The sequence below is a fragment of the Enoplosus armatus genome, chromosome 17, assembly GCF_043641665.1.
Source record: "Enoplosus armatus isolate fEnoArm2 chromosome 17, fEnoArm2.hap1, whole genome shotgun sequence".
Taxonomy (NCBI): domain Eukaryota; kingdom Metazoa; phylum Chordata; class Actinopteri; order Centrarchiformes; family Enoplosidae; genus Enoplosus; species Enoplosus armatus.
In genome coordinates this window covers 16,544,880-16,567,916 of record NC_092196.1, presented here as the reverse complement: position 1 = coordinate 16,567,916, position 23,037 = coordinate 16,544,880, and the positions used below count along the sequence as shown (strand labels likewise).

General features: G+C 39.8%; 2 protein-coding genes across 3 annotated transcripts in view; both read right to left on the bottom strand.

Annotated features, from left to right (window-relative positions):
- Nucleotides 1–4,809, bottom strand: part of LOC139299621 (signal transducer and activator of transcription 5B-like) — a 47,575-nt gene extending 42,766 nt beyond the window's left edge. The window contains exon 1 of the mRNA XM_070922444.1: nucleotides 4,675–4,809. The gene's annotated coding sequence lies outside the window, so the exon portion shown is untranslated. The remainder of the gene's footprint in view (nucleotides 1–4,674) is intronic.
- Nucleotides 4,810–7,282: 2,473 nt separating this feature from the next.
- stat3 (signal transducer and activator of transcription 3 (acute-phase response factor)) lies at nucleotides 7,283–22,591 on the bottom strand. 2 transcript variants are annotated; one of them, XM_070922442.1, is made up of 24 exons: nucleotides 22,420–22,591; nucleotides 19,213–19,362; nucleotides 18,301–18,544; nucleotides 18,073–18,165; nucleotides 17,873–17,954; nucleotides 17,624–17,724; nucleotides 16,654–16,805; nucleotides 15,866–16,024; nucleotides 15,682–15,774; nucleotides 15,509–15,568; nucleotides 15,379–15,408; nucleotides 15,187–15,280; nucleotides 15,046–15,093; nucleotides 14,758–14,841; nucleotides 13,414–13,512; nucleotides 13,142–13,277; nucleotides 12,996–13,048; nucleotides 12,802–12,896; nucleotides 12,487–12,626; nucleotides 12,168–12,389; nucleotides 11,958–12,000; nucleotides 11,107–11,166; nucleotides 9,956–10,053; nucleotides 7,283–9,667 (listed from the first exon to the last, which is right to left on the bottom strand). In XM_070922442.1, the coding sequence occupies exons 2-24, from the start codon at nucleotides 19,338–19,340 to the stop codon at nucleotides 9,627–9,629; spliced, it is 2,355 nt and encodes a 784-aa protein (XP_070778543.1). In that variant the 5' UTR covers nucleotides 19,341–19,362; nucleotides 22,420–22,591; the 3' UTR covers nucleotides 7,283–9,626. The 2 variants fall into 2 exon arrangements, with proteins under 2 accessions (XP_070778543.1, XP_070778544.1); XM_070922443.1 differs by lacking the exon at nucleotides 11,107–11,166.
- Between the last annotated feature and the right edge of the window lie 446 nt (nucleotides 22,592–23,037).

Genomic DNA, 23,037 nt, shown 5'->3' with positions numbered 1-23,037 from the left:
GATGGGGATGAGAGTGATTGCCATCCATTTAATAACCTTGCAATTGATATGAGAGAATAAACTAGTTTCATTTGGCTAATGAAGGAAACTATTAACTATTGTTAAGAGCCTAAAATGTGATTTTTACTTGTTTTTCACCAATAAAGAGTGGTTGTACCATGTCGATGACCTTTCCATTTGATTCCTGGTGTCAAAAAATGAAAAAAATTGGTTAATTTGTCTTTGTATGTTGTCTGGTTCAGGAGTTCTAGGATCTGGGTCCTAAAAAACAGGTTAAATTTAACTCTGGCACACATGCAGCAACAGCCTGAGAAGATCTTGCATTTTGATGACATTCATATATCAGAGCTTCCAGACACAGCCACGGTTGTGTGCTGTTGGTCACTCAGCTACTCTTGGAGTAATTCTGGGGTTAAGATTCTTGCTGAAAGAGCCCACTGATACTAGTTTTGGAGAGGGAAGGAAAACGGCTTCTCTTTTCTCACTCAGATTCCCCAACTGCTCTGGGGAATCCAAAGAAAAAGGGAACTTGCTATCTCACAAGATGGCTTTTGCTAACCTTCGAGCTAGTGACCCTCAGCTGGGTGTGTCCCCACTGAAGCGTAACAACTTGGATCAAACCACAGGATGAGAGAATTTAAGACTTGCAACATAATTTAATCACTGAACCTTAGTCAGCATTTGGAATCATGTTTGCTTCTGATTAATAAAGTAGTCCCCAGACATGAAAGAAAGTGTGGCATTGAGAGGCTTAAGGGCAGGCCTGGTGCTGTGGTGCCACAGCAGCAAGTTGCACAAACATTTAGCTCCCGTGTGTTTAGGCTTGCAGAGGGGGTATTGTGTAAACATGAGAAAATGATTACTCCAGACCACGTATATATCCATTCTAAGTCTATTCTGGGCTGACCTCTGTCCGACGTCTCCTTACATTATTTAAAATCAACAGCAACAAAAACGGAACCACCCTTAGCGACATTCATGGGAATTCGAGCGTAAACTCCCCTCTCCTGATTTGTGACCTCCTTCATATGGCTTAGTGCTAACTTTTGCTATTCTTGTTGTGTCACTGAGATAATAACCCAAGGCCTTATCATGCTTCTCAGTGTCTGGAAGGGTTGACTGACATCCTCCTCCCACTTACTCACTGCACTGAAGAGAAGTGAATAAGATGAAGAGAGGAATTCAATGAAAGTTAGACATAGAGAGATATAAACGGATGATAAAGGATAGTGGGAAAGACACTGACACAGAGAGACATTGAAAATGCTGATAACACCCTGCAGAAGTAACTATGATGATGGTAACTGATAGCAATCAAATATGAGTCTTGTGTGAAGCAGGCAGTGATCATGGGACAGTACACGCTGTGGATGCCAACAATCACCAATGCTATTCGACAGATGGATCAGAGCGCTCCTGGCCTAGACCAGGCTAAAAGCTCATGGTCACGTGACCAGTGGATTAGCGTTAGCCCAACTGAAAGGGGGAGGAGGTTAGGGTGCATGTCACCACATGCTTCCTTATCACTTCCCTTTGAACGTGTTTCCCTTTCTCTTTCACTCTGACTCTCCCCTCGACCCCCTGTTTATCTTTTGTAATTTAGGTTACATTGTTCACGTGACTTTTCACGTGATCATTTTCAGCGCAAAGTTTCACCAAAGACCTGCATGACAAGCAAGGAAATTCTTGGTCTACTTCCTTTTATTTTTCATCTGCCCATCACTCTCCTCCTCTGTTCAGACCGACGAGAAGCCCCATGCTAAACACAGTCATTAGTGCATAAGTGATTCGGACACCTTTGACTCATGGCTCAGTCAGATCAAAACCACTGCTCTAATCGGCTCACTTCCAGCTACTCATGATGTCAATGCTGAGAATATGTCTCCTGTGCTGTCCTTCCCAACTAACCCCCCCCCCCCCTTACAGTGCTCAAATATTCTCATTGGCCTTTCCAGCCTTGCTGAACCCTACACTTGTCTGGCAGCAGGGAGTGAAAAAGTGAGAAGCACATACAAGCTTAAGGACATGCCATGCTGTGAGCACATGGCACAGTGGACTTACAAGCCACTGGGCTGTATAAAACATTGGGCTCCCCTGTCTCCCCTGTTGCTGCTGCTGCATCTGGGTCTTTCTGTCAGGGACACAGTGTGCCAGCCAATTCACGCCTGACCAGCATGCCATGTTCCTGCGCCAACCCAAAACACCCTCGCTTTGTCAAACCTGGGAAAACCCTCCCTGCAGTGACAGAGGGAGCATGCCGGGTAACATGATGCTTGCCAACAGGGTTAAATGTTGCACTAAATGTTTCCTGCCTGACTAAAATGTTTGATTGATTGAGAGAGCAGACATGCAGAAATGACCAACAAAAAAGGAGATAGAAAGAGAACTGACAACTTGAAACCTGCAGAATGTGTCTATAAAATGTAAAAAAAAAAAGGTGATGTCTTGAAATTGCTCCGTCCAAAACCAAAAGGTATTTAATTTCCAAAGATATAGAGAAATGCAGCGACCGTAAATGACAAAATGATGAATCAGCTGTCAAAATTTTTGTTGTTGATGTGATTTATTGACTAATTTCAGCACAACTAAAAATACATCCCAAAGCCAGACAGGAAGGTGTCAGCAAACTAACCATTCATATTGCTAGCAGCCTCAAGGGGGGACATTATCACAGAGGGCAGAGGGCATTATCATAACATGTAATTCTCAATAACTGGGAGCCAGAGGGGACAAAGTCAATGTCAGCTTGACTGCAGAGGTTTGTCCAAAGGAAGACACACAAAGTCTTATCAGTGCAACTCAGCATTCAGTGAGAAACAAAATGACAATGAATGCGTATTGGATGGTGCGTCACTGCAGGTAACCTCATGTGCACACAAACAGGACACATACATACACACACAGCACAACGTATTCTTGGAAATGATACAGAGACATCAAAACATCAGTGACATTTCAAAACACCAGGGTCTTCATTCAGGAGTCGAGCGTTACAGCTTTGACAGTCAGCTTTGTATTGACCTTTATGAACCATCCTTTCGTGCTTTTCCACACCACATATCAACAGGTCACTGTAAAGAAACAATGAATCCTGTGTTTTACAGTAACACACAATTAGGCCAGCTAAAATGTGTGGCACAGACCTGATCGGAATGACCAAATGTACTCCTGTTCTATTAACACTCGACTCCTTTCAAATCTGTGATTCAGCTTCCGTGAGAACATGATAATGGGCGCATGAACAGAGCTGGCATTTATAGCAGCCTACAAGCCTAAATTTCCCCAGAGAAACACATTTCTTCTTCTTCTCAAGCCATATTATTAGAGTATAAAATGACTATAGTATACAGGCTTACCGTGTGTCTGTGTGAAGCTCTAGTAGTGAGATTATAGTCACCTTTAAGTGATTGTGATTGATATTGCCATAGGGACTATAAATATATTTATAGTATTCAATACTGAGTGACCTTATTGTATTTTATGGTTGTTTTATTGCATGACATCAATCCAACATTCTTCTTATATTCATGCTTTTTCTAAGAAATCTGTATATCATCTGTCTATATTATTAAGATACTATATCTGGTATTTGTAACATACAAATCAGTGGTGTAAAAAATATATTTTACTTAATTATTTAACTAAATTGGTTCTAGTAGAAGTTGAAGTGTCAAGTAAAAAGTACTTAAACTACCAAAAGTGAAAGTGTCCATTTAATTGTTGATGTGTTGACATATAAGCAGCAGCCTATTTTCTGTTACAGATGGTCCAGGTGGCAAAACTAACAACCTGCTGGGTAGTTTAAACTATGGCATTTATCTGTAAGTAGCAGTAAGTACAGCAGTCACACAAAGTACAAGATTCCTCTCTGAAATGTGAAATAAAAGCATTTCCAAACAATAGAAATCCTCAATTAAAGATCAAAACTTGAATACAGCAGCACATAAGCATTGAACATGGTGTCAGTACCAGAGATAGTCACTGAACAAAAGCTCTCAGTCAGGCTTTCACCTGTCAAACTTCTGAAGCATGCCCATTATGCCATTATTAGACTCCCCAGCACTATAACGCTTAATGGAGCAAAAGCCTGAAACTGCATGAGTGAGTGAGTGTGTGTGTGTGTATGTGTGTGTGTGTGTGTGTGTGTGTGTGTGTGGTGCCGCAGGTTATCTTCGAGGTCTCCTGGTAAGAGGGCATGCCCTTATAGAAAAGCTTACACAGTTAAAAAGACACCACTGTGACAGTGAGTCCGTGCTTACAGCAGTAAGGAGAATGCAATAAGTCCCACGCAAGTCACACGCGACCAGGTGACAGTAAACGGAACGGCTCCACAGACACGCTGTCAGTCCGTGAAGATTATTATAGAAATATTACAGAGATTCCTTCGTCTGCGCGCGGAAACCTGCCTGTTGATTCAGTGGCGTTAATAAAACCACAGAGAAGATAAAGAAAAAAGTAACACTCAAACAAAATCCAGCAGAAATGTTATTTCATGCATCGAAGCGGGTTTCAGCGTGCAGCGTCTACAGTCGCAGGAGCGATGCCGCACTCGCAGTTTGTTTACAAAGCGCTGTCACAATATTCTTTCGCAACGCGCACCGTCAGTGGGACGAGGCGAGGACGTTCACCTCCTCAGACAAAACACATTCACACACATGAAACTGCCGCACTTACTTTTGTGGAGGGACTCAAGCTGCTGTCCTTTCTCATAAAATGCGGGGAGAGGCTGCAGCGACGTGGGCAACCTTCAAGAGGAATCTCTCAGTCAGTCGTCTAGTTTCCAACAGTTCGCTCCACAGTTCACTGCGCTCTCTCTCTCTCTCTCTCTCTCTCTCTCTCTGTCTCTCTCTCTCTCTGTCTCTCTCTCTCTCTCTCTCTCTCTGACAAACCGCCCACTTCCGGCGGTTCTTGAATGTCTGTGAGTTTCTCTTGATTTCTGTCTATGATTGGACTAACGGTGGATTCAGGCTGAAAGAGGTAATAACAATAGATACAAAAAGTCTATTATCATTTGTTGTATCTGCTGATACTTCATGTATTAGGCCCATTATATTTCATTTCATATTTATTATCCTGTTTGTCGTTTATTTATTTTATTTCTGTGCACATTGTCTGATATGTCCAATGTCATCCGCACAATGTTTTGATTTTGAAGGACTTTGCAACTTCATTTTGTGCAGTAACAAATTACTAAACACCCACAAATAAATTCATAAAAAGATAAGAATAAAGCGAAAGCAATATAATAATAATAATAATAATAATAATAATAATAATAATAGTAGTAGTAGTAGTAGTAATATTATGAGACATACATTAATGAATTGCTGATAAATAAATAAAAGAGAGCATCATTGCTGAAGGTCATTAAGCTCGACTCACTTTTCTCTGACTGGCTGTGATCAAAGCTGTCCTCTGCTTCACATACTTAGAAGCAGGCCAGTCGATTAGATTAAGTCTAATCTACTGTACAGTAAATCTTCTATGCAACTCAGTGCATCGCTCCCAAATCTGTCCAACTCCGTCTGGAGAATAGCGACGCCGTCTGGTACAAAACCGATCGTAATTCAGGCGTAGAGTGAGGGGGAATTTTTGTTTGTTTGTTGGGTTTACCCACCGTTTGTAGCTGCACATAAACTTGTTTTAGATGCATTCATTCACACACTGCTGTGTCCAACACACACACAGATGAGGTGGCAGGGACCAAAGATAAACTTGCCAAAATTAATTAGGGGACAACTGCTACCAGAGACAAAACAAAACAAATGAAACAGAAACGGCCACCATGTGAACATTTGTTGATTGCTGTCATGTCAGTTCTGTGTTATTGCATCTTTGTTACCTTATTGATCCACAGAGGGATCAAAATCCACATACTAATAATAATTCTAAAGTATTGAAATCCTTCACTCGTGTAAAACTATGGAAAATATAGTGTATATTGTAAAATATTACAAGTTAAAGCCCTGCGATTAATATTTTGTTTTAAAAAATGGAGACGTATTAGCAGTAAAATCTACTTCAGTATCAAAAGTAAAAGTATACATTATGGGGTATGATCCTTTTCAGTGTGTTGTATACAGACTCTTAGAAGCCTTTTAACCCAAAGAGATGGAAATAAATAATACATTAATGGGTTAAACACTGTTTTAATGTATTAGTTCATACAGGTGTTACTAATAAAACTAACTCATGTTGAGAGGCTTGAACTGTAACATACTGAGTTTATCTCAGTATTCCATATAAAAGTGTTATCTAAGTGTTATCTATCAAAGTAACAAGTAATCTGGCAGATGAATGTAGTTGAGTAAAAAGGGCAACATTTTCCTCATAAAAACATTAAATCTCACAAAAAAAAATTCTAATAATGTCTCACCTGTTTCTAAAGAAACAAAAAGGTAAAAGTCCAGAGTTTGTGGTGAATGTTGTTGCGAACTGTAACTGTCATGCTGCAGAAATAAATTAGTTAATTTCCCCTCATCCATGTCAAAAGTCATAATTTATATAAGCCGTCTCTCTCTCTCTCTCTCTCTCTCTCTCAAACACACACACAACCAACCATCACCACACTGCACCCTGTTGAAGTTTCATCGATTGTTCAGATTGATTGGCTGCAGGCAAGAACTGAAGGGTGACAGTTGCTTCCTCAGACAGCTGAGTCAGCAGCTGCTGACGGTAATAGTTGCACATCTCCACACCCCCTCGTCTCCTCAAACCAGTCTGTGTTCATTTCCTATCACCGAGACACACATGACATGGAGAGCGAGCGAGCAGCGTAGAGCAAGGCAGAGGCCCACTGATGCAGAAACTGCATCTTACTGTCTCTGTTTGTTTAGCTGCTTTATCTCAGCTGTCACATTCTCTCCAAAGGACTCGTGGGAATGCCAGCAGTCACACTCACATCAGCGCTACAGCATGTTATAGTCAAAGATGTAGTGGAGATGCGCGCACACACACACACACACACACACAATATGCAGTTTCCAGTCAGGGAAGTCCAGTGATCCTGTGTTGAGAGATCTGTCATCTCACTGTTGAACTCAAATAGAAAATAGGAAGTGTAAGGTCAACTCTTAATATATAAAATACAGAACATTCAAATCCCAGCAAGAAATTCTCAAAAATGACCACTGGCACCTCCTTTATCCTTATTTCAAATCAAAGTGTGTTTCATAGTGTGTTTCATCTCGTAGGACCTAAACCTGTACTGTTATTTGGCCCCACTTACAGTAGGTTTCTCACTCTTTATCATCACATTTGTTAAACCTTTATTCTTCATAGCTCTGGAACTTTATTTTTTTATTTAAAATACCAATAAAGCAAGAACAAGGGGTTGATTCCCCCACAATTGTTAGAAATGGGACCTCTCTGATTCATTCATTCACTTTTTGCACATAAAAAGGACTCCAGATCATGGAGTGGGTGGGTCAAATGCATTCTTTTTTGTTTAATTTTACAGTAAATCTAAAACAAGGTTTCCTGCTTCATACCTCAGCTCTTTTCCCCTCCAGCAGGCAGTTCCAGACCAACAGGGGCCCTGAGTTCCTCATAGCGATAAAACGTTTATTGCTTGCATATTTATTACATATTGCTTCATTGCTCGTCTCAAATCTTCGGAGTTGCTCATTTGTTTATGGTCTGTTGTTATGGGTTTCCCATCTACATTGGTGCATTTCGGCACATTTCCAATAATGAACTCTTTCCTGCTGCTGGTCCTCAGCCAGGCACCAGAACATTACACAGGTGATGTTATTGGCCCTTGCTTTATCTTCAGAATGAAGTCCACTGCAATAAAACGTGTTTTAGACTTCCTCCAGCCATGATTCATTTTATTATTTACCCCTGTGCTTTTCTTCCTGTGACACATCAAAATGTTTTCCGTGAAAAGGTCTATTCAAGTGTTTAGGTTGAAAAAGGTATTGGTGTGCTCAGTGGTTTAACCTTGGGATTCACTCAATAATCAAATGCTGGTGCTCTACTTAGGTCTCTACCTATTCCTGCTCATTTTGAAGTTTGCTCTTTTGCATTTAACTTTGTAAACATATTTCTTTTCTCAGAATGAACGGAATAACTTTAATTAAAATGTTGACACACTGACTGCAATGACAAACAAACATTGAGCTGAGTACTTTTTGACTCAGGTTACACATCAAAGTCTTTTCTGCTTCACCTGCTTCCATCACGTTGAATCTTTATTCATCAGGAACATTAAGTTCAGCCAAGGTTGCTGTTTAATAAGTTATTAATTTTTGGTCTTTGCAGATGTTGCCAGCCTACTGTATTTCCTGTTTGTATGAGTCCACCATTAGTTTGCATATTGTGTTTTACTGTTAAAGCAGTGACATGGTAACATAATGTTGTATATAATGTGGACATCAATCATTTCCATCTCAAGTGCTAAAACAGTTCTGATTCCTATTGGTCAGATACTGTTGAACAATTTGAATTTGACACGTTTCCACTTTACTTACAAGTCAATAACTATGCCAATAGATTACTAGACTATCATTAGTGCTAACTTGTTTTTATTTCCTTCTGTCAAATAATGAATAGTTACAGCATACTTTAAAGAAAACCTCTTGACATTACATGGCATGACAGTCAAACTTGTGGCTTGCATTAAACTGATAGGGTTTACTCAACTGTATGAAAGGTTAAAAGTCAACCGCTACACACCTTACTGTGTACACTCTGTTAGAGTGAAATATCTTTCTTAAACCTCCATGGTTATTTTGATCGAATAAATTGTTCATAAAATGATTAACATGATATATCTGGTCATATCAGGTGAATTCAGGCACAATTTCAAGTGTAATTCACAAGATCTCAAATTACAGCATTTAAGTGGGAGTGACAAAAGTGACCACTGTTTTCAGAGCAACACTTTCACAGGTTATGTTACGTAATTTCTCACACCACTATAAGGGGAAAAAATCTTATGGGAAAATAACCTTGTGTTTCCTTCTCTTTTGTTCCTCTCTGCAGTTTTTTAACACTTCAAATGGCTCTGAGAAATATAGGAAATATTCAATTTCGAGTAAAACCCATAAAGAAACACAACCATTTTGTGGATTGTGGTATTGTGGAACAGATGTGACATTACATTTTCCAGGGATTAAAAATGCATATTGAAACCATTAAATGCATAAAAACAGGTCAAAGTTCCAAAGCGGCATAGCTTATACAACATCACATTTTCTTATTCAAAGAAAAGAACACATGAATTCATAACCATTTTAAAAGTCAATAACGCAAAAATACAATGTTCTCAAAAATACAATTCCAGACATTTATGAAGATGGGGAAGTACTTAATGGGAGCAGGATGCTGCTGCTAAAGATACAACTGGTCAGTATCAGCCAACAGTTTTACACACGCTACAAGCTACAAGCGGACAGTCAAAACCTAAAGAAGTGGCAACACTTTTTTTAAAAGAATATCTTTCAAAATCATTAAATTTTCTATGGTGTGAAAGTGAATCATTTTTACACAGGAACAAGAAACAAACTGTACAGGCAGGCCGTGTGTACAGAGGGAGAAAGAAAACATCATAAAATCCTCTTTCACAACATAATATCAAATCCCAACAGAAAAAGAAAGAGAATGAAGAAACATGACAAATCTCTTCACATAGGTGATGCTACATCCATGTCCAAAGTGAGTGAATCTGTGAAAGAAATCCAAATACAAGCTATTAATTATTAATCAAGTTCTTCAGTGTATGTGTGTGTTCTTTGTGAGGACCAATTTGAGGACATTTTGGCCGTTCCTCCCTCCCTCTAAAGATGGTTTGGTTTTAGGGTCAGGGTTAGAATAAGGTTTAGGTTAAAATTAGGGTAAGGTTTGGGGGCATGTAGTGGGTTTGGGGGCATGTAGTAGTGTTTCATTGTGTCAATGAGTGTCCTCCAAAAGTACAAATATGTGTGTGTATGTACACTGTACGTAACTGACGCACCCAAATGTCCTGGATTAGCTTCAGCTTCATTGTGCATCAGGGAGTCAAGGGTGCGAGGCGACATGGGGAACAGGTCACTGGTGTTTCCAGAGTTTGTGCTGTGAAAAAACAAACAAAAGAACAGGACAAATTGAAAACCATTACAAACTGAAATGCCCACCGATGGTCATACACACTTACAAATGAATTCCTGCAATATGGTTCGTGTTAGTCAAAATACTTTAAATATAATTTAAGTGACACTTAAATCTTTGTCGTTCCACTTTGCCACAAGTGACTGCAAGGCTACCATAATTAAAAGAGCTGTGATTCTGACGCATTGTTTAATACATATTGTACACATCAGCGGTTAATGAGTGAAAAGATGACCCCGTCAGTCTCATCATAGAAAGACAATTCAGCATTCGTGTCAGTATGCAAAGTCATGCCCAGAAGAGAGAGTAGATGAAAAATGTGATGGCTCTGTGGTGAAATATTGATAAATATTTTGATATAAATACCAAAATAACCATCACAAATAAAACCAGGAAAGACTGGGCAGATGTTGAGCATGTTACATACTGTTTCCTGCATCTATTTTAGGTAGTGCTAAGCACACAAACACAAAATGATTTTATGTTTAACATTGAATTGATGTTAATGACAGCTACTCTACAGTCAATGTCACAACAGTTATTGGTTAGCACAGTGGATTAAGTGGATTGAACAGGCCATTACTCTGGCTTTTCGTTTGTTTTGTTTCTGTCTTCGTTCAAACTGACATGGCTTTTGCCTCGTCTGTTTTCTCGTGGAATTCTGATTCGATTTGGAATTATTTTCAACGATAACACTACTATTACCTGAAATCTCATCAATTTTTCTCAAACAATCAAAGCAAAAATACTTTGGACTGTTAATCCATACAAATGGATCTGGTATTAGGAATTATCTCAGAAACAGAGTGTGACCTCAACCAAACGAAAAATTGATGAATGGCAGGGAGATGTTCATGTATCAGGAGCAGGAGAAGGGTTGGTGAGTTGGAAAAACAAACAGGAATTATATAGGTGGGGGTACGGCACCAATATCCCTGAAACCCACCCATCAAATACACAAACAAAGTGACAAGATGCACACACAGCCCTACATGCCACCTCCCCCCGAACGCCTACCCTGGGAATCCGTTCCCAAGCAGCTCACTGTCCGGCAAGTCCATGAACACGGAGGGACACCTACGGAGACAGGTCAGGATCTCACTGAGCAAACCTCACAACGCCATCAAACCCACTACCAACCAAAGCACACATGGCTGACTGGCCTCCTCTGATCGCAGTTGACCTCACACCATCACACCTGCAGCTGACCCTCCTCTCCCCTTCTCATTTATTTTTTGGTTTATCTCAGATATCCAATACAAATATAGCTGCAGGTAATATTTGGTGTTAAGTCCATGTCCATGTTTTATTTTACTGTTTAATATTTTAATATTTCCATTAAATATTAGTTTGCATATGTTAATCATTTTGTTCACACTAAGCATTTAAATGTGTCTAAGGTGCAATTAAAACAAAACACACTGCTCAACAAGGACCAGCTTCTCTCTCTCTATATATATTTATTAAGGGCATCATCTTGAGTGGGTTAGTTTGCTTGCTGGAAGCTTTGACTTTGACTACAGGCCTGATCTAGAGAGTGAAGAAAGTACTGCACATGGTTATTCACAAGAGGTGTGAACTGTATTCTGTCTAAACACATCAAACACATCAGGGTTCACAATAATTGGTCCAAACAGGGTGATGGTTCCTCCAATGACAGTGATGACTCACAGTGAGAGTGAAAACAGCTTTGTTCTCTTTTCTTTAAACATTTGGCAACACACACAAAAAATGTTTTAAAAAAGGAAGTGACTCTTGTCTTTATGAAACGAAACATCAACAGCTAGTAATAAGGGCCACTGTGACACTGGGGGGGCATGAGACCTTCCTGTACTGATGACTCGAAGATAGGAGTGACAGATACTTACGGGGTAACGCAGATGAACTTTGTCTTCAAGTATGGCTGAATAGCTGTCAAGGAAAAGAAATGTTAGAACTTATCACAATATATACTATATATACAATATATAAATACTGACTACAATTAAAAAATTGCAAGAAATAACATGCATACAAAGAAATATGTGCTGTTTCTTTTAAACTGTATAGACAGTATGAAGAACAAGGCAGCGACTTACTGCCCGTAGAGTCTCCTCCCATCTCAGGTTCAGGAGCTGCTTCTGGTCTGCAGTATTTCCCAAAAGCTTCCTCTTTGGGGATTTCAGGGTAGAGGTACACGAGAGGTGAAACCAGGATGTTGGTGGCATCCATAATCTTGTAGCCCATGATGATGTCTGCGAAAGACATGCTGTTGAGCTGCTGCTTGGTGTAGGGCTCCACTGACTGGATCTGGGTCTTTCCTATGAACATTCAAGAAAGCTCAGTGTCACAACAGAAAATACAGTAAATCCTGGAAATATTATAATACAGTAAAAAAAGTAAAAAAAAAATACACACCACTGATGTCTTTCTCTACCCATGTAAATGTAATGCCGCCCTCCTTGCTACTCTCACTGAAGCGCAGCAGAAAAGTGCCGGGAGGTTTTGGACTAAGAAGGGCCCTCTCCCTCTCCTTACTGATAAAGCCCATGATATACCTGTAGAAAAGCAACAGGAAGTATTATAAATAGATGTTGAATGTTAAAAAAGTAAGTCTATTTTAAAACTTCACGATTGTATGTCAAAACACTTTCTTTTATTATGAAAGGCAGCTAATAGGCAATTCCAAAGACTGCTCAGGGACTTGACTGTAAACAAAGGACGACCTCTCACCCTTCATTCCACAGTGCCAGGATATACTTCTTCACCAGGTCAATAATGTTGTCCAGCCACACCCAGAAGGAGAAGCCTTTGCCAGCCATGTTTTCCTGTGAAGAGGAAGGAAAAAAATAACTTACATTGAAGCAACACAATGGAAAGATGGCAGACTGAACCATATGACTATATGTAGTCAGTAGGTGAAGTACCTTACAGAACTTGGCCCAAGTGATCTGACAGCCAGAGTAGTTGACACAAGGCCCTGGATGGACAATAACAGAATAACATCCCATATTAATATATGTCACAGTGCAAAGTTAAACATTTTTGGAGACTTTGGGGCATCACACCTCACCTAGTAATTTCTCAGCCAGTGTGGTGAGCTGTTCAATGGTCAGGCCTCTCTTGGTGGTGGAGGAAAACTGCCAGCTCAGAACCTCAGCCACCTGGTCCCACGTCCCCACTGGAGGCTTGGTGAAGAAGTTCACATTCTGTACAGAGACACCCAGGCCAACACAGTTTAAAAAAAAATTTCCCCACTACAAACAGATACAGACACTACTGGAATGTGTAAACATTTCCCGCCAGCAGAGTTCAGTCCCTTTCCACCAGAGGGTGCTGTCTTACCTTTGGGTGGTTAGTGAGCATGTTGTACCACAGGATGGAAGCCCAGGCATTGGGCATCTGGCAGATGTTCGAAATGACAACCACAGGCAGGGAATGAGTCTGCAAAATGGAGTAAAAATGTATTTCAGTCACATGTTCATATTATCATCTTCTTCTTCTCTTTTAAAAAGTTTGTTTATTCCTTGCCAACATTTACTCTTGCACAAAGATGCGAAAATGTTCCTGCTTCTGTTTCAGTACATTGTCTCGAAATGACACTTCTTTAAGAAGGCCTCTCATTAACACTGCTCGTACACCTAGAAGGCATGCTGTTGTTTGTAGTACATCATTTGGTGTAAAAGGGTATTCCTTTGTTCAGCGACCCATGCAGATGTTGCACCCCAAGATCTGGGTTGGCTCTGCAGGTATGACAGGTCGCTCACAGAAGAATGGTATGATAAGTATATGATGCATTGAAATTAAATAATAATAATGAAATGATAATATGTCAAATTCATTATGTGAAGGCCACGGAAGATGAAAGTTTTAGGGTGCCAGCAAATCGGTTGTAGCCGTGGTAGACAAATACACCACTGAAACAGAACACAACAGTAGAAGCATTGTATTGTTTAACTAATAATGCAAGCTAACTTGTCTCATAGTCTGTCTGCACAACAAACAAATACCATCTGTCAGAGAAGAGACCTTTGTTTTGCCACGACGACAAAGTTATTATGTTACAGATGCTGTGGATGCTGCTATGAGACAGACAGCTTGTTGTGTTTTGACTCACACACACCTGTGGATGTAATCTCCAAAGTGCGTTGGAGGCTAGAGGAAATACATTACCCACGATACATTAGACATGAAAGTTTACTTTGTCAAAACATACTATTATGACAACAGGGTGTCTGGTGTCTGCATATTCAAGGAAACATGTTCCTCACCCACAGATGGAAAGTTATAAAAATCAAACTTTGCTTCAGCAGAAATATTCAGTGCCAGTCACCCTGCCATCAGTGGAGTAACTTGGGTCAAGCCAACAACTGGGTCGATGGAGAAGGTTTATCTTTAGGTAACAGCTCATTCAGAAGCTGGGGTGGTGACAGTCCCCGGAGGCATAAGACTTTGTAAGAATCAGAATCAGAAATACTTGATCCCCAGGGGGAAATTACAAATAAAGGAAAAAAGTAAGAAAAAGTAAGAAAACAGACAGGAGCGACTGTAACAGGCTGCATGCGCACTAAACTTAATCACTCATTTGTCTGGTGACTTACTATGTATGGGGTTTGGTTTTGTTGGCTTCTGGTGAAATTTAAGTTAAACAAAGAATATAGAAACATCTCATAGAGACATGATACTGACCTCCAGATCGATCTTCAGACCTTGGTGGTAGACTTCTGTCTCAAAAGTGATAAGATGGAGCTCCTCTGTGACAATCAGAGAGGCCTAGAGAAAGCAGATTATTCAAACCTCTACTGTATAAAAAATTGAAGTGCCAGAACTGCTGATGAGTATCAAAGGTCAAGAAAACTGTTTATTGCAGAAGTTAAAACAAAACGTATTATCCTTACACATAAAATACAGATATCGTAACAAACAATTTGAGCATTAAATTACATTTCCCTCCAAAGTGTCGAAAATAGTACTTACATCGCTATTGGTTCGGCCACCATTACCACACCTCTGTTCTCTCAGGGTCTGTAACAAACAGGAAGTTAGTGCTCCATAGCAGGCTTTTATCAGAGAACTTCATCACTGTCAACCAGTGAGAGTTTCGCCTCTATAACTCACCAAGTGTTTAAACTCTGCTGACAGGCTGCCATTGTTAGACTCCTCCATGTTCATAACTTTTGTGTTGGTACCGAGGATGTTAAACTTTCGTGACCTAAGAAAATCAAAGTACAGTACAAAGTGAAACTCTTGTCTGAAACAATATACAGTAAAAGCTTAGGCTTGAAAAAAAAAGTGTTCTTAAAGTCGTACCCTCGAATTGCAGCCACATCCCCAGATTCCCTGAAAAATAAACAGTTAAAATCATTAAAACAGTAATTCCACCTTCAATCAAATCAGAGTTATACTGATCAAGACTTAATATAAATGTTAGAAAACTCACTTGTCAATGCAAACTTTAATCTTCAGCTGGTAATTGAGTTCAGGAAACTTTACCAGTAACCTGGAAAATAACAGAAAAAAATATTGTCCACAAAATTAATTTTGTTATAAAACTATGCAACTCTCATCATATGGGACACATAAAATGTTCAGTGTTGCAAGCCTGCATCTTACCTGACTTTATTTGTGAACTGCACTCCTGTTTTTATGACCAGAGGTCTGTCTGGATGCATGGGCATACAAGGCTGTCTTTCAACCACAAAAGCACTAGAAGACAGAGTGGATCATGGTTCAGAGAAACATAATACACAAAAATCACAATAACAGATGTATAGTGAAGAACCATCACATGCAGTACCTCTTCATCAGGTTTCTAAACAAGTCCACAATCTTCTCCTCCAGGGCGGGCCGATGCTGGATGATGGGGTCTCCTTTGTAGGATACCTTCTGCTGAAGCTCCTCCAGTTTCTTGATCTGCTGACGAATCTGGAGCTGGGACTCAGCCAAAGATGTGATCCTGGTTAGAAAATTATACCCAGTTCAAGTTAGTTGTCAAATAGACTAATGACAATACTGGTGGTTGAGCACATTACAGCAGAAACATTTTGGTTGATGTCCGTATAGATTAAGTAGAGCAGAATAGAGCCAAAATAATCTACTTATGGTATAAAAGACAACCACGAGTACTTGTTAAATACTGTTACCATAACCACACTTCTTATTATGACTCTTGATGATTTGGAGATTAAATAATTACTGCACTACAACTGATGCAGAAGGAAAGGCAAAGAAAATGTGGGAAATTTTATCTTGCGCTAAAGCATTATTACGACCAGTGCATCCATAGAACATCAGTTGCATTTGCTTTCATGTTTTAAGATGCTGGACAGGCAGAACGGGAGCAGCAACATGGGTGGCAGTTTTTTATTTAATTTGATCCAAATTATCAAATTGTTTTTTTAATTACATTTCTGATTCAAATACCTAATTTACCTCAATTCTACAAAAATTGCCCACATAAGTTGTTTAAATAAAGCTTTGATCCACATGGGTTTTTATAAGCTTTTAAATATCAATTGGTCATTGATCATTAATGTGACCGATGATCAATTAAGGAAATTGCTTAACATTTGCCTCTGTGGTTACCATGTTTCGAGGCGGTCCAGGCAGATGTTAGGTGGGCCACCAATACAGGCAATTTGCTGCCTTCTCTTCCAGTCTGCTAGTTCTTCATCCGTCAGGTTCTTCTGTACATAATCCATGGCGGTCAGCAAGCCTCCCATCTCTGTCACAATTTGCTACAAGATAACAAGCACAACATACATTAAACATGGGAATAATCAGTTATCAATTATCTGTGGTCTATCCCTTCAGACATGTTAAGGAACAATGACTAATATCCAGGGGTATTATCAAGTAGTCAGAACAACCTACAAATTCGAGGGCGCTCCATGTTAAATATTCAACCATGCACTTATAAAGATCAAATTTGTTGGTATGATTACTATCAACAAAGTAACTATGGTTGATGTGACTGGTAGCTTTACCTCTGTACAGTATGTTATTGTTTCTTAAGCTCTAAATCACTATTTTCCATAAACCTATCTAATGTTACGAAGTAACTCCTCTTTTAAAATATTCATCTACCAGGCATCACGCTAAGACCTTCCTCCAGTTTGTTTTTTAAAGCAATCCAGAAAGTTTCACATAAAGCCTAGCGTGTAAAATGCAACACGGACGGCAGTAGTTTCTTGGTGGTAACCGCAGTACATGTGAAAGAATTTTAACAGTCCACGGCAGAGTGTCTTCTGCCATTTGTGCTAGTCAACAACCCCAAGCTGGATGTGTCCCTGTACCACACCACCATGAAACTAGAGGCATTATTACACTTTTTTGTAAGTTTATTTGGTAATTTTACATTTGCCTCCTCAAACGTAGAGGCGCACAGCCTACTCTTAATGATGCGCCCCTCCCCTGTTCTTATCATTATTATTGTGTTTATCATTTATTGTCTACTTGGTTTTACTTTAAAGCACTACAGACAATCCAAACTGTTAAAATTCATTCTCATGTATTTTTGACTTAACTCCCAACATGGTAAAGCATAGACACCCACCCTCCTGAGCTGGTCCAGGGCGCTCAGCATCTGCTCGAGCTGAGCCATCTTCTGTCTGGTAGCGGCTGCTTGGCTATTCCCATTTAGGTCCTGGGACAACTCTGGAGGGTTGACATGTCATAAGTCAGCAAGCAAATTAGATTCATTTAATGTATACCAAATAATAAATGTTCATCTGAGACTGCGTTAAAATCTTTCCAACAAATCAATATCACTACTAAAGCTAAGAAAATATTAATTAGAATATACCTCCTTGGCTTTTCAGTGTCTTGTAATTGAAGTCAAAGTCATCCTGCAAGTTCTCAAGCATTTTCATCTTCTGTTCCATGTCCTGACGAAAAACAATGATTTATGGCAAGACAGATTAATTTTGTCAAAGTTCAAAATCAAAATTCTTTATACTGCATATTCAAACACTTAATCGGTGAGAATCTCTGATGGAAACTAACCTGCACTCGCTTCCTGATGTCTTGAAGGTTGTGCTCCAGGATCTGCTGCTTCTCTGTCACTACTGTCCCAGTGGGATGGGCTGCCTGTCCATCCTGCGAAAAAATAAAACATGTAGAGCCATTGTGCCGACCCATTTATGACTTGATTTGATTTATGATCTAAAATTCATGAAGTGAAGCTCTTTGATGTAATACGAATGCAGCTAGATTAGTGTGCCGCTTCTCTACCTGTGCAGCCGAAGTGGCAGTCTGCAGCAGTCTTTGCTCCTCCCACAGACAGCGGGCAACAATGCGGGCAATATCCATCGGCTTCTCCAAGTACTTGCTCTGCAGATGCTGTTTAATCCTGCGCAGGTTATGCTGGTAGAGTACATTGTTTTCCTGCAGGAAACGGCTATACTGCTGGTCTATTTCTCCCAAGAGGTTGTGGAACACCAGTGTGGCGTGTGACTCCTTATTGGCAGCGTAAGCCCTTGTGAAGGACAAGATAACATAATCAGGATTTCATTATTTCTAGTTCCTTCTAAGAGCTGGTAAAAGGTGAACTCAAACTCATCCCTATCCACTGTGCATGTCACCTTCACAACTGATTTTTGGATCTCATCAAAACATCCTGTATCCCACATGAGGGAGACTACTAGGAGATAAGTCTTTCTCATGATAGTTCTGCATCTGAATCCAGGTCTACATCAGAATTCACAGTGGTAGACCACCATGCTGCCTGATGAATGCAAACCTTGGTTCGTACCTTGGTTTGGACTTTCAAGTGTGAAAAGATATCCTACAAACTAATTAACAAACCAACAGATAAATCGGACAGGAAAATGTAACCTCTTTTGCTACTGCTATTTTAATTTGGCCCTCAAAAAAAGAGGGCCAGTTCGGGAGGACTATGATACATAATATGCATGAGATCCCTGTCATGGTGTAATGAGGAAAGAAGAAGGCATGATAAGGAAGAGGGTAACAATGAATGTTACAACACAATAGCTTTCTGCGTGGCGAGTTATCAGCAAGTCATGGTGAGTGGCCAACTGCCAGTCTGGAGGGAGTGGATGATAAAAGCAATTTAATGGCATATGTTAGCAAACAGGAGAAACAAAATGTGCTTTCATAACAAAGAATTCAGTTATTTCTCACCAGTCCTGACTCTCAATCCAGGGGGCAAGGAACTGCCGTAGTTCCATGGGAAAGCTGTCACTGTACAAGTGGTACAGTTGCTCCAGATACCTGGTCTCCAACTGCTGTAACTGGTTCCACTGGGCCATCCTGACATATACCTCCTCAAACCTACACAGAAAAGATGGAGGGTACCAACATAAACTAAGCAGTATATCTAGAGAACATCTCCAGGAAGGCACATACTGATAATGATAAAAAAACAGAGCCACATCCCTTAACAGAACAACTTTCACACTGAACAGAGAGAAATAGCTAAATGTCAGGTTTTCTCTGAAAATGATGACAGGCACGCGGGAGGCCTCCTATTCGACACACTCACTTCCTGTTCAGTGAAACACTACGCCTCTACCAAGAAACATATGAACAGCTGTCAAGTCCCTAAGCAGATAGGACTTAATGATCTTTGGCTGAGGTTTCGCTTCAATTGTATTCGCCAAAAACTATGAAAACCACACTTCCTTTTCTTAGCTGTTGAAAAGCGAGTATGGATTTGAATCCAGAGAAACATATTCTTCCACATAATTCAAGACATGATTTTTACAATTTCCTCCATATTAATTTTCTGCTAGCCTTCTCATCTTACCAACAGCAGGCTACACTGTTCCCCGGAGGGCTCTAGACTGTACACTAACAATAACCAGACACTCAGTAAAGCCAACAGAAAGTTGTCTGCCTTAGCATCTATATTAAATGACCAACTCAAGCCTTTGTTTAAGCCCCTTATATAACATTTAGATACTGTTGCATTATCATCCAAAGTCTGAGTAGTCAGTATTTAGTTGTACAGTGATATTGCACAATACTGTGTTGAGCCGTGCACTAGGCAGAATTTAGATATAAGAACAAAGGTTTAGCATAGCTCTGATCCTTGGATCCTTGATGACTCAGACAAGTTCTAGACTCTGCTTTCTGTTTCTGGTAGCTAAGATATTTCTCTTTCTGACAGGAGGCGCAGATATCTAAGACATATCTTATAGTTTGTTAAACTTGAGTTCCCGCCACAGCAGACATTCTGACAAATTGTAGCATAAAAAGCACAGGTGTAACTAATAATATTAATGATGGCACTCCATTTAGGTGTGAGGCCACTGTCACACCTAAATGGAATGAAGCCATTATCAATGTTATCAATTACACCTGTCTGTGAAAGGGTATTATTTATTATAATGAACTGTATTAATGTATTATTATTGTAGAGGTATCCCTCTATTTAAACAAAAACACGTTAAGTTTCACCTAAATCATGTCAGTTTCCCAAAAAACCCACAAGAATTCAGTCGAAACAATTCACACAGACATCATATGGGTGAGGGGTTTTTTTTAAGCATGTAAGACACATGAGTGTAATTGTCCATCAAACGTGATGGTTTTCATGTGATCCACGTTCCTCTTTCACTGACATGTGAAATAGGTGCATCTGCATTGTGTGAACTTCTGGGGATGTAAAAACCCTAAGAGGATCACATCAAACAGCAGCTGAGTCATTGTCAATAATGACAGGATCCCTTTCATTTTTGCATCGTCTGAATTAGTATTTCCTACTCTCTATTGCTGGAGAATTTGGGTTGAAATTGCAAACATTATCTGAACTTGGTATGTTATTTCACATTTCTGTGATACACTAAGAAGCCAGACGAACCAAGGAAGGATGAGACCAAGAGGCTCTTTAGGTTCAATTTATAAACCTCTTGGCAAAATGTGACTTATACTGTATAATCTATTTCCACTACATCTCATGTCTTTCCTGCACTGAATTACAGAGTTACCAACAAACTCACCACTTAAACCAAGTTTAAATCAAGTGGTTGGACTGCTCTGACATATGGTAGATCTGTGAGATCTCTGCAGGATTATCAATGACCCAGTGCGTACAGTCACAGATGTGGCACAGTGGTGTTTTACTATTGATAAACAATCATTTTACACAATGTCTGGCATTGAGTCAATGCCACATAGTCACTGGATGTAGCTGACAACTAGTTCATAAAAGATAAAATGGAAAAATTCATGTGCAAGGTAAACTCATACATTCAATAGATCTAAACATATTGGCTGATGGTCAAATTACTTCTGTGTCTGTGTATGTCTGGGTCACACACGTTATAAATTGAAAGATGCTCATTTTTCAATTTTGATCCAAATGCCAAATTGTTAACATATTTGCCTTTGTCTGACCTTAGAAACACACTCGCATGGCATGTAAATACTGTCAGGCCAGCCAGATGTGTGCTGTTTGTCCAGTTTCCAATGCTCTGTAGTCATGCAGCACAGACGGTAAAACACAGTGTGATTCCTGATATTCCAGGAAGTACTTCCTTGAACAAAGAAAGAAAGCAGTAACTATGCCAAATTTCCATTCAATGGCCTCTGTAAACACAGGTGACAATAAAAGTACTATTACGAATGTCATTAAGCAAAGTCATAATGTATCATGACAGTCATGTTTTGAATCTAAAAACACTGATCACAGTCAATGTTGTAGTAGCCTGATACGCTGTACCACTATGACTGCACAGCTGTAGTTTCTGCATTAAAGTGGTATTTTGAAAAATCAAACTCGGCCATTCACCTAAAGTTAAGATTCTGTTAAATTCTGGACAGATAATCTCTAAAATCGAAAAAAAAAAAATTTAATTCCAGGGCAGACATGTTGGCCTGTAGATGGGATGGAGATGGGCGTGACAACTGAAGCCAAACACAAAACAATGACCTGAATTTCACTTGGTCCAAATATGCATCACTTTAAAGTTTTAGCTATTGTTCATTGTCCTGTTAAACGACAACTGACGTATGTACGACCATTGTTGAACTAGGCGATCCAGACCACATGAGCAAAATAGAAAACATAATCCACGAGATCAATACTGAGAGCCTGGGTTGTAATATTATCAGCCCCATAAGGAGCAAGCAGAATTGAGGTGCAGGAGATAAAACGTAGTAACACTTTAATAACTTATGTAACACCGTGGACACAATGGTTTCTCCAGTGTGAATAACTTAAAACCTAGCCACAATGCTGCTTGTAGTTCAGTGGCATTATGAATAACATAGCTATCCATGCAATAATGCGTTCTGCTGTAACATAATAATGAATATAAACCCGCCTTAGGTCTAAGAAAATATGTTTAATAAATGTCAAAAGCAGAAGTCGTTATGGTCGCTTACCTAGCTCGTTGTCACTCCTTTGGAAAGTTTCTCCGTAAAAACTGTAATCCTTTGTACTATAAAAAACACTGAGAATAACAGTCAGAAACGACTTTTTGAACACACAGAAAAGCGAGGGAGCACACGCAAAAAAAATCTTAACCCTGTATATTTTCTTGCTGGCACGGGAAACACTTCTCCAATGCGCTCACAGACCTTTTCACCGAACCCATCTCCTACATTGCAGTCTTTCCAGCCAGACAAACCCCATAAACTACTTTATTGACACCTCTAACAGCCAATACCAGTCGGTAAATCTACTGTAGCCAATCAGAAAGCAGTTTATAAACAAAATAGGCGGGGCTTTAGGTGAGGTTGGTTGAGAACTTCGTGTTTACCGCTGTCGCAACTGCGCTGTTCCAGCCATCAAACCCTCCCTGCGGGTGGACCACAGAGCAGCTCGGTGCGCTGATATGCTGCGGAGGGAGGACGAGCACTTCGACAGAACAGCCAGCCTGGAAGTCATCTGAGTTACTGGCAATGTCGACGTCATCAAGAGTTTAATAACACCAGCGATGTTCATTATTGACCTCTGCTACCCAAGCCTCTTCCCCCAGTAGATGAATGAAATAACACATA

Bases quoted from the DNA above. Each gene is read 5' to 3' on its own strand.
- stat3 (XM_070922442.1), bottom strand. From the start codon at position 19,340: ATGGCCCAGTGGAACCAGTTACAGCAGTTGGAGACCAGGTATCTGGAG. The intron at 15,094-15,186 runs GTGAGTTATAGA...TGTTTGTTACAG, and splicing joins CAGCAGAGTTTAAACACTTG to ACCCTGAGAGAACAGAGGTG. The intron at 12,001-12,167 runs GTAAGTCGCTGC...TTTCCTTGACAG, and splicing joins GGGAGGAGACTCTACGGGCA to CTATTCAGCCATACTTGAAG.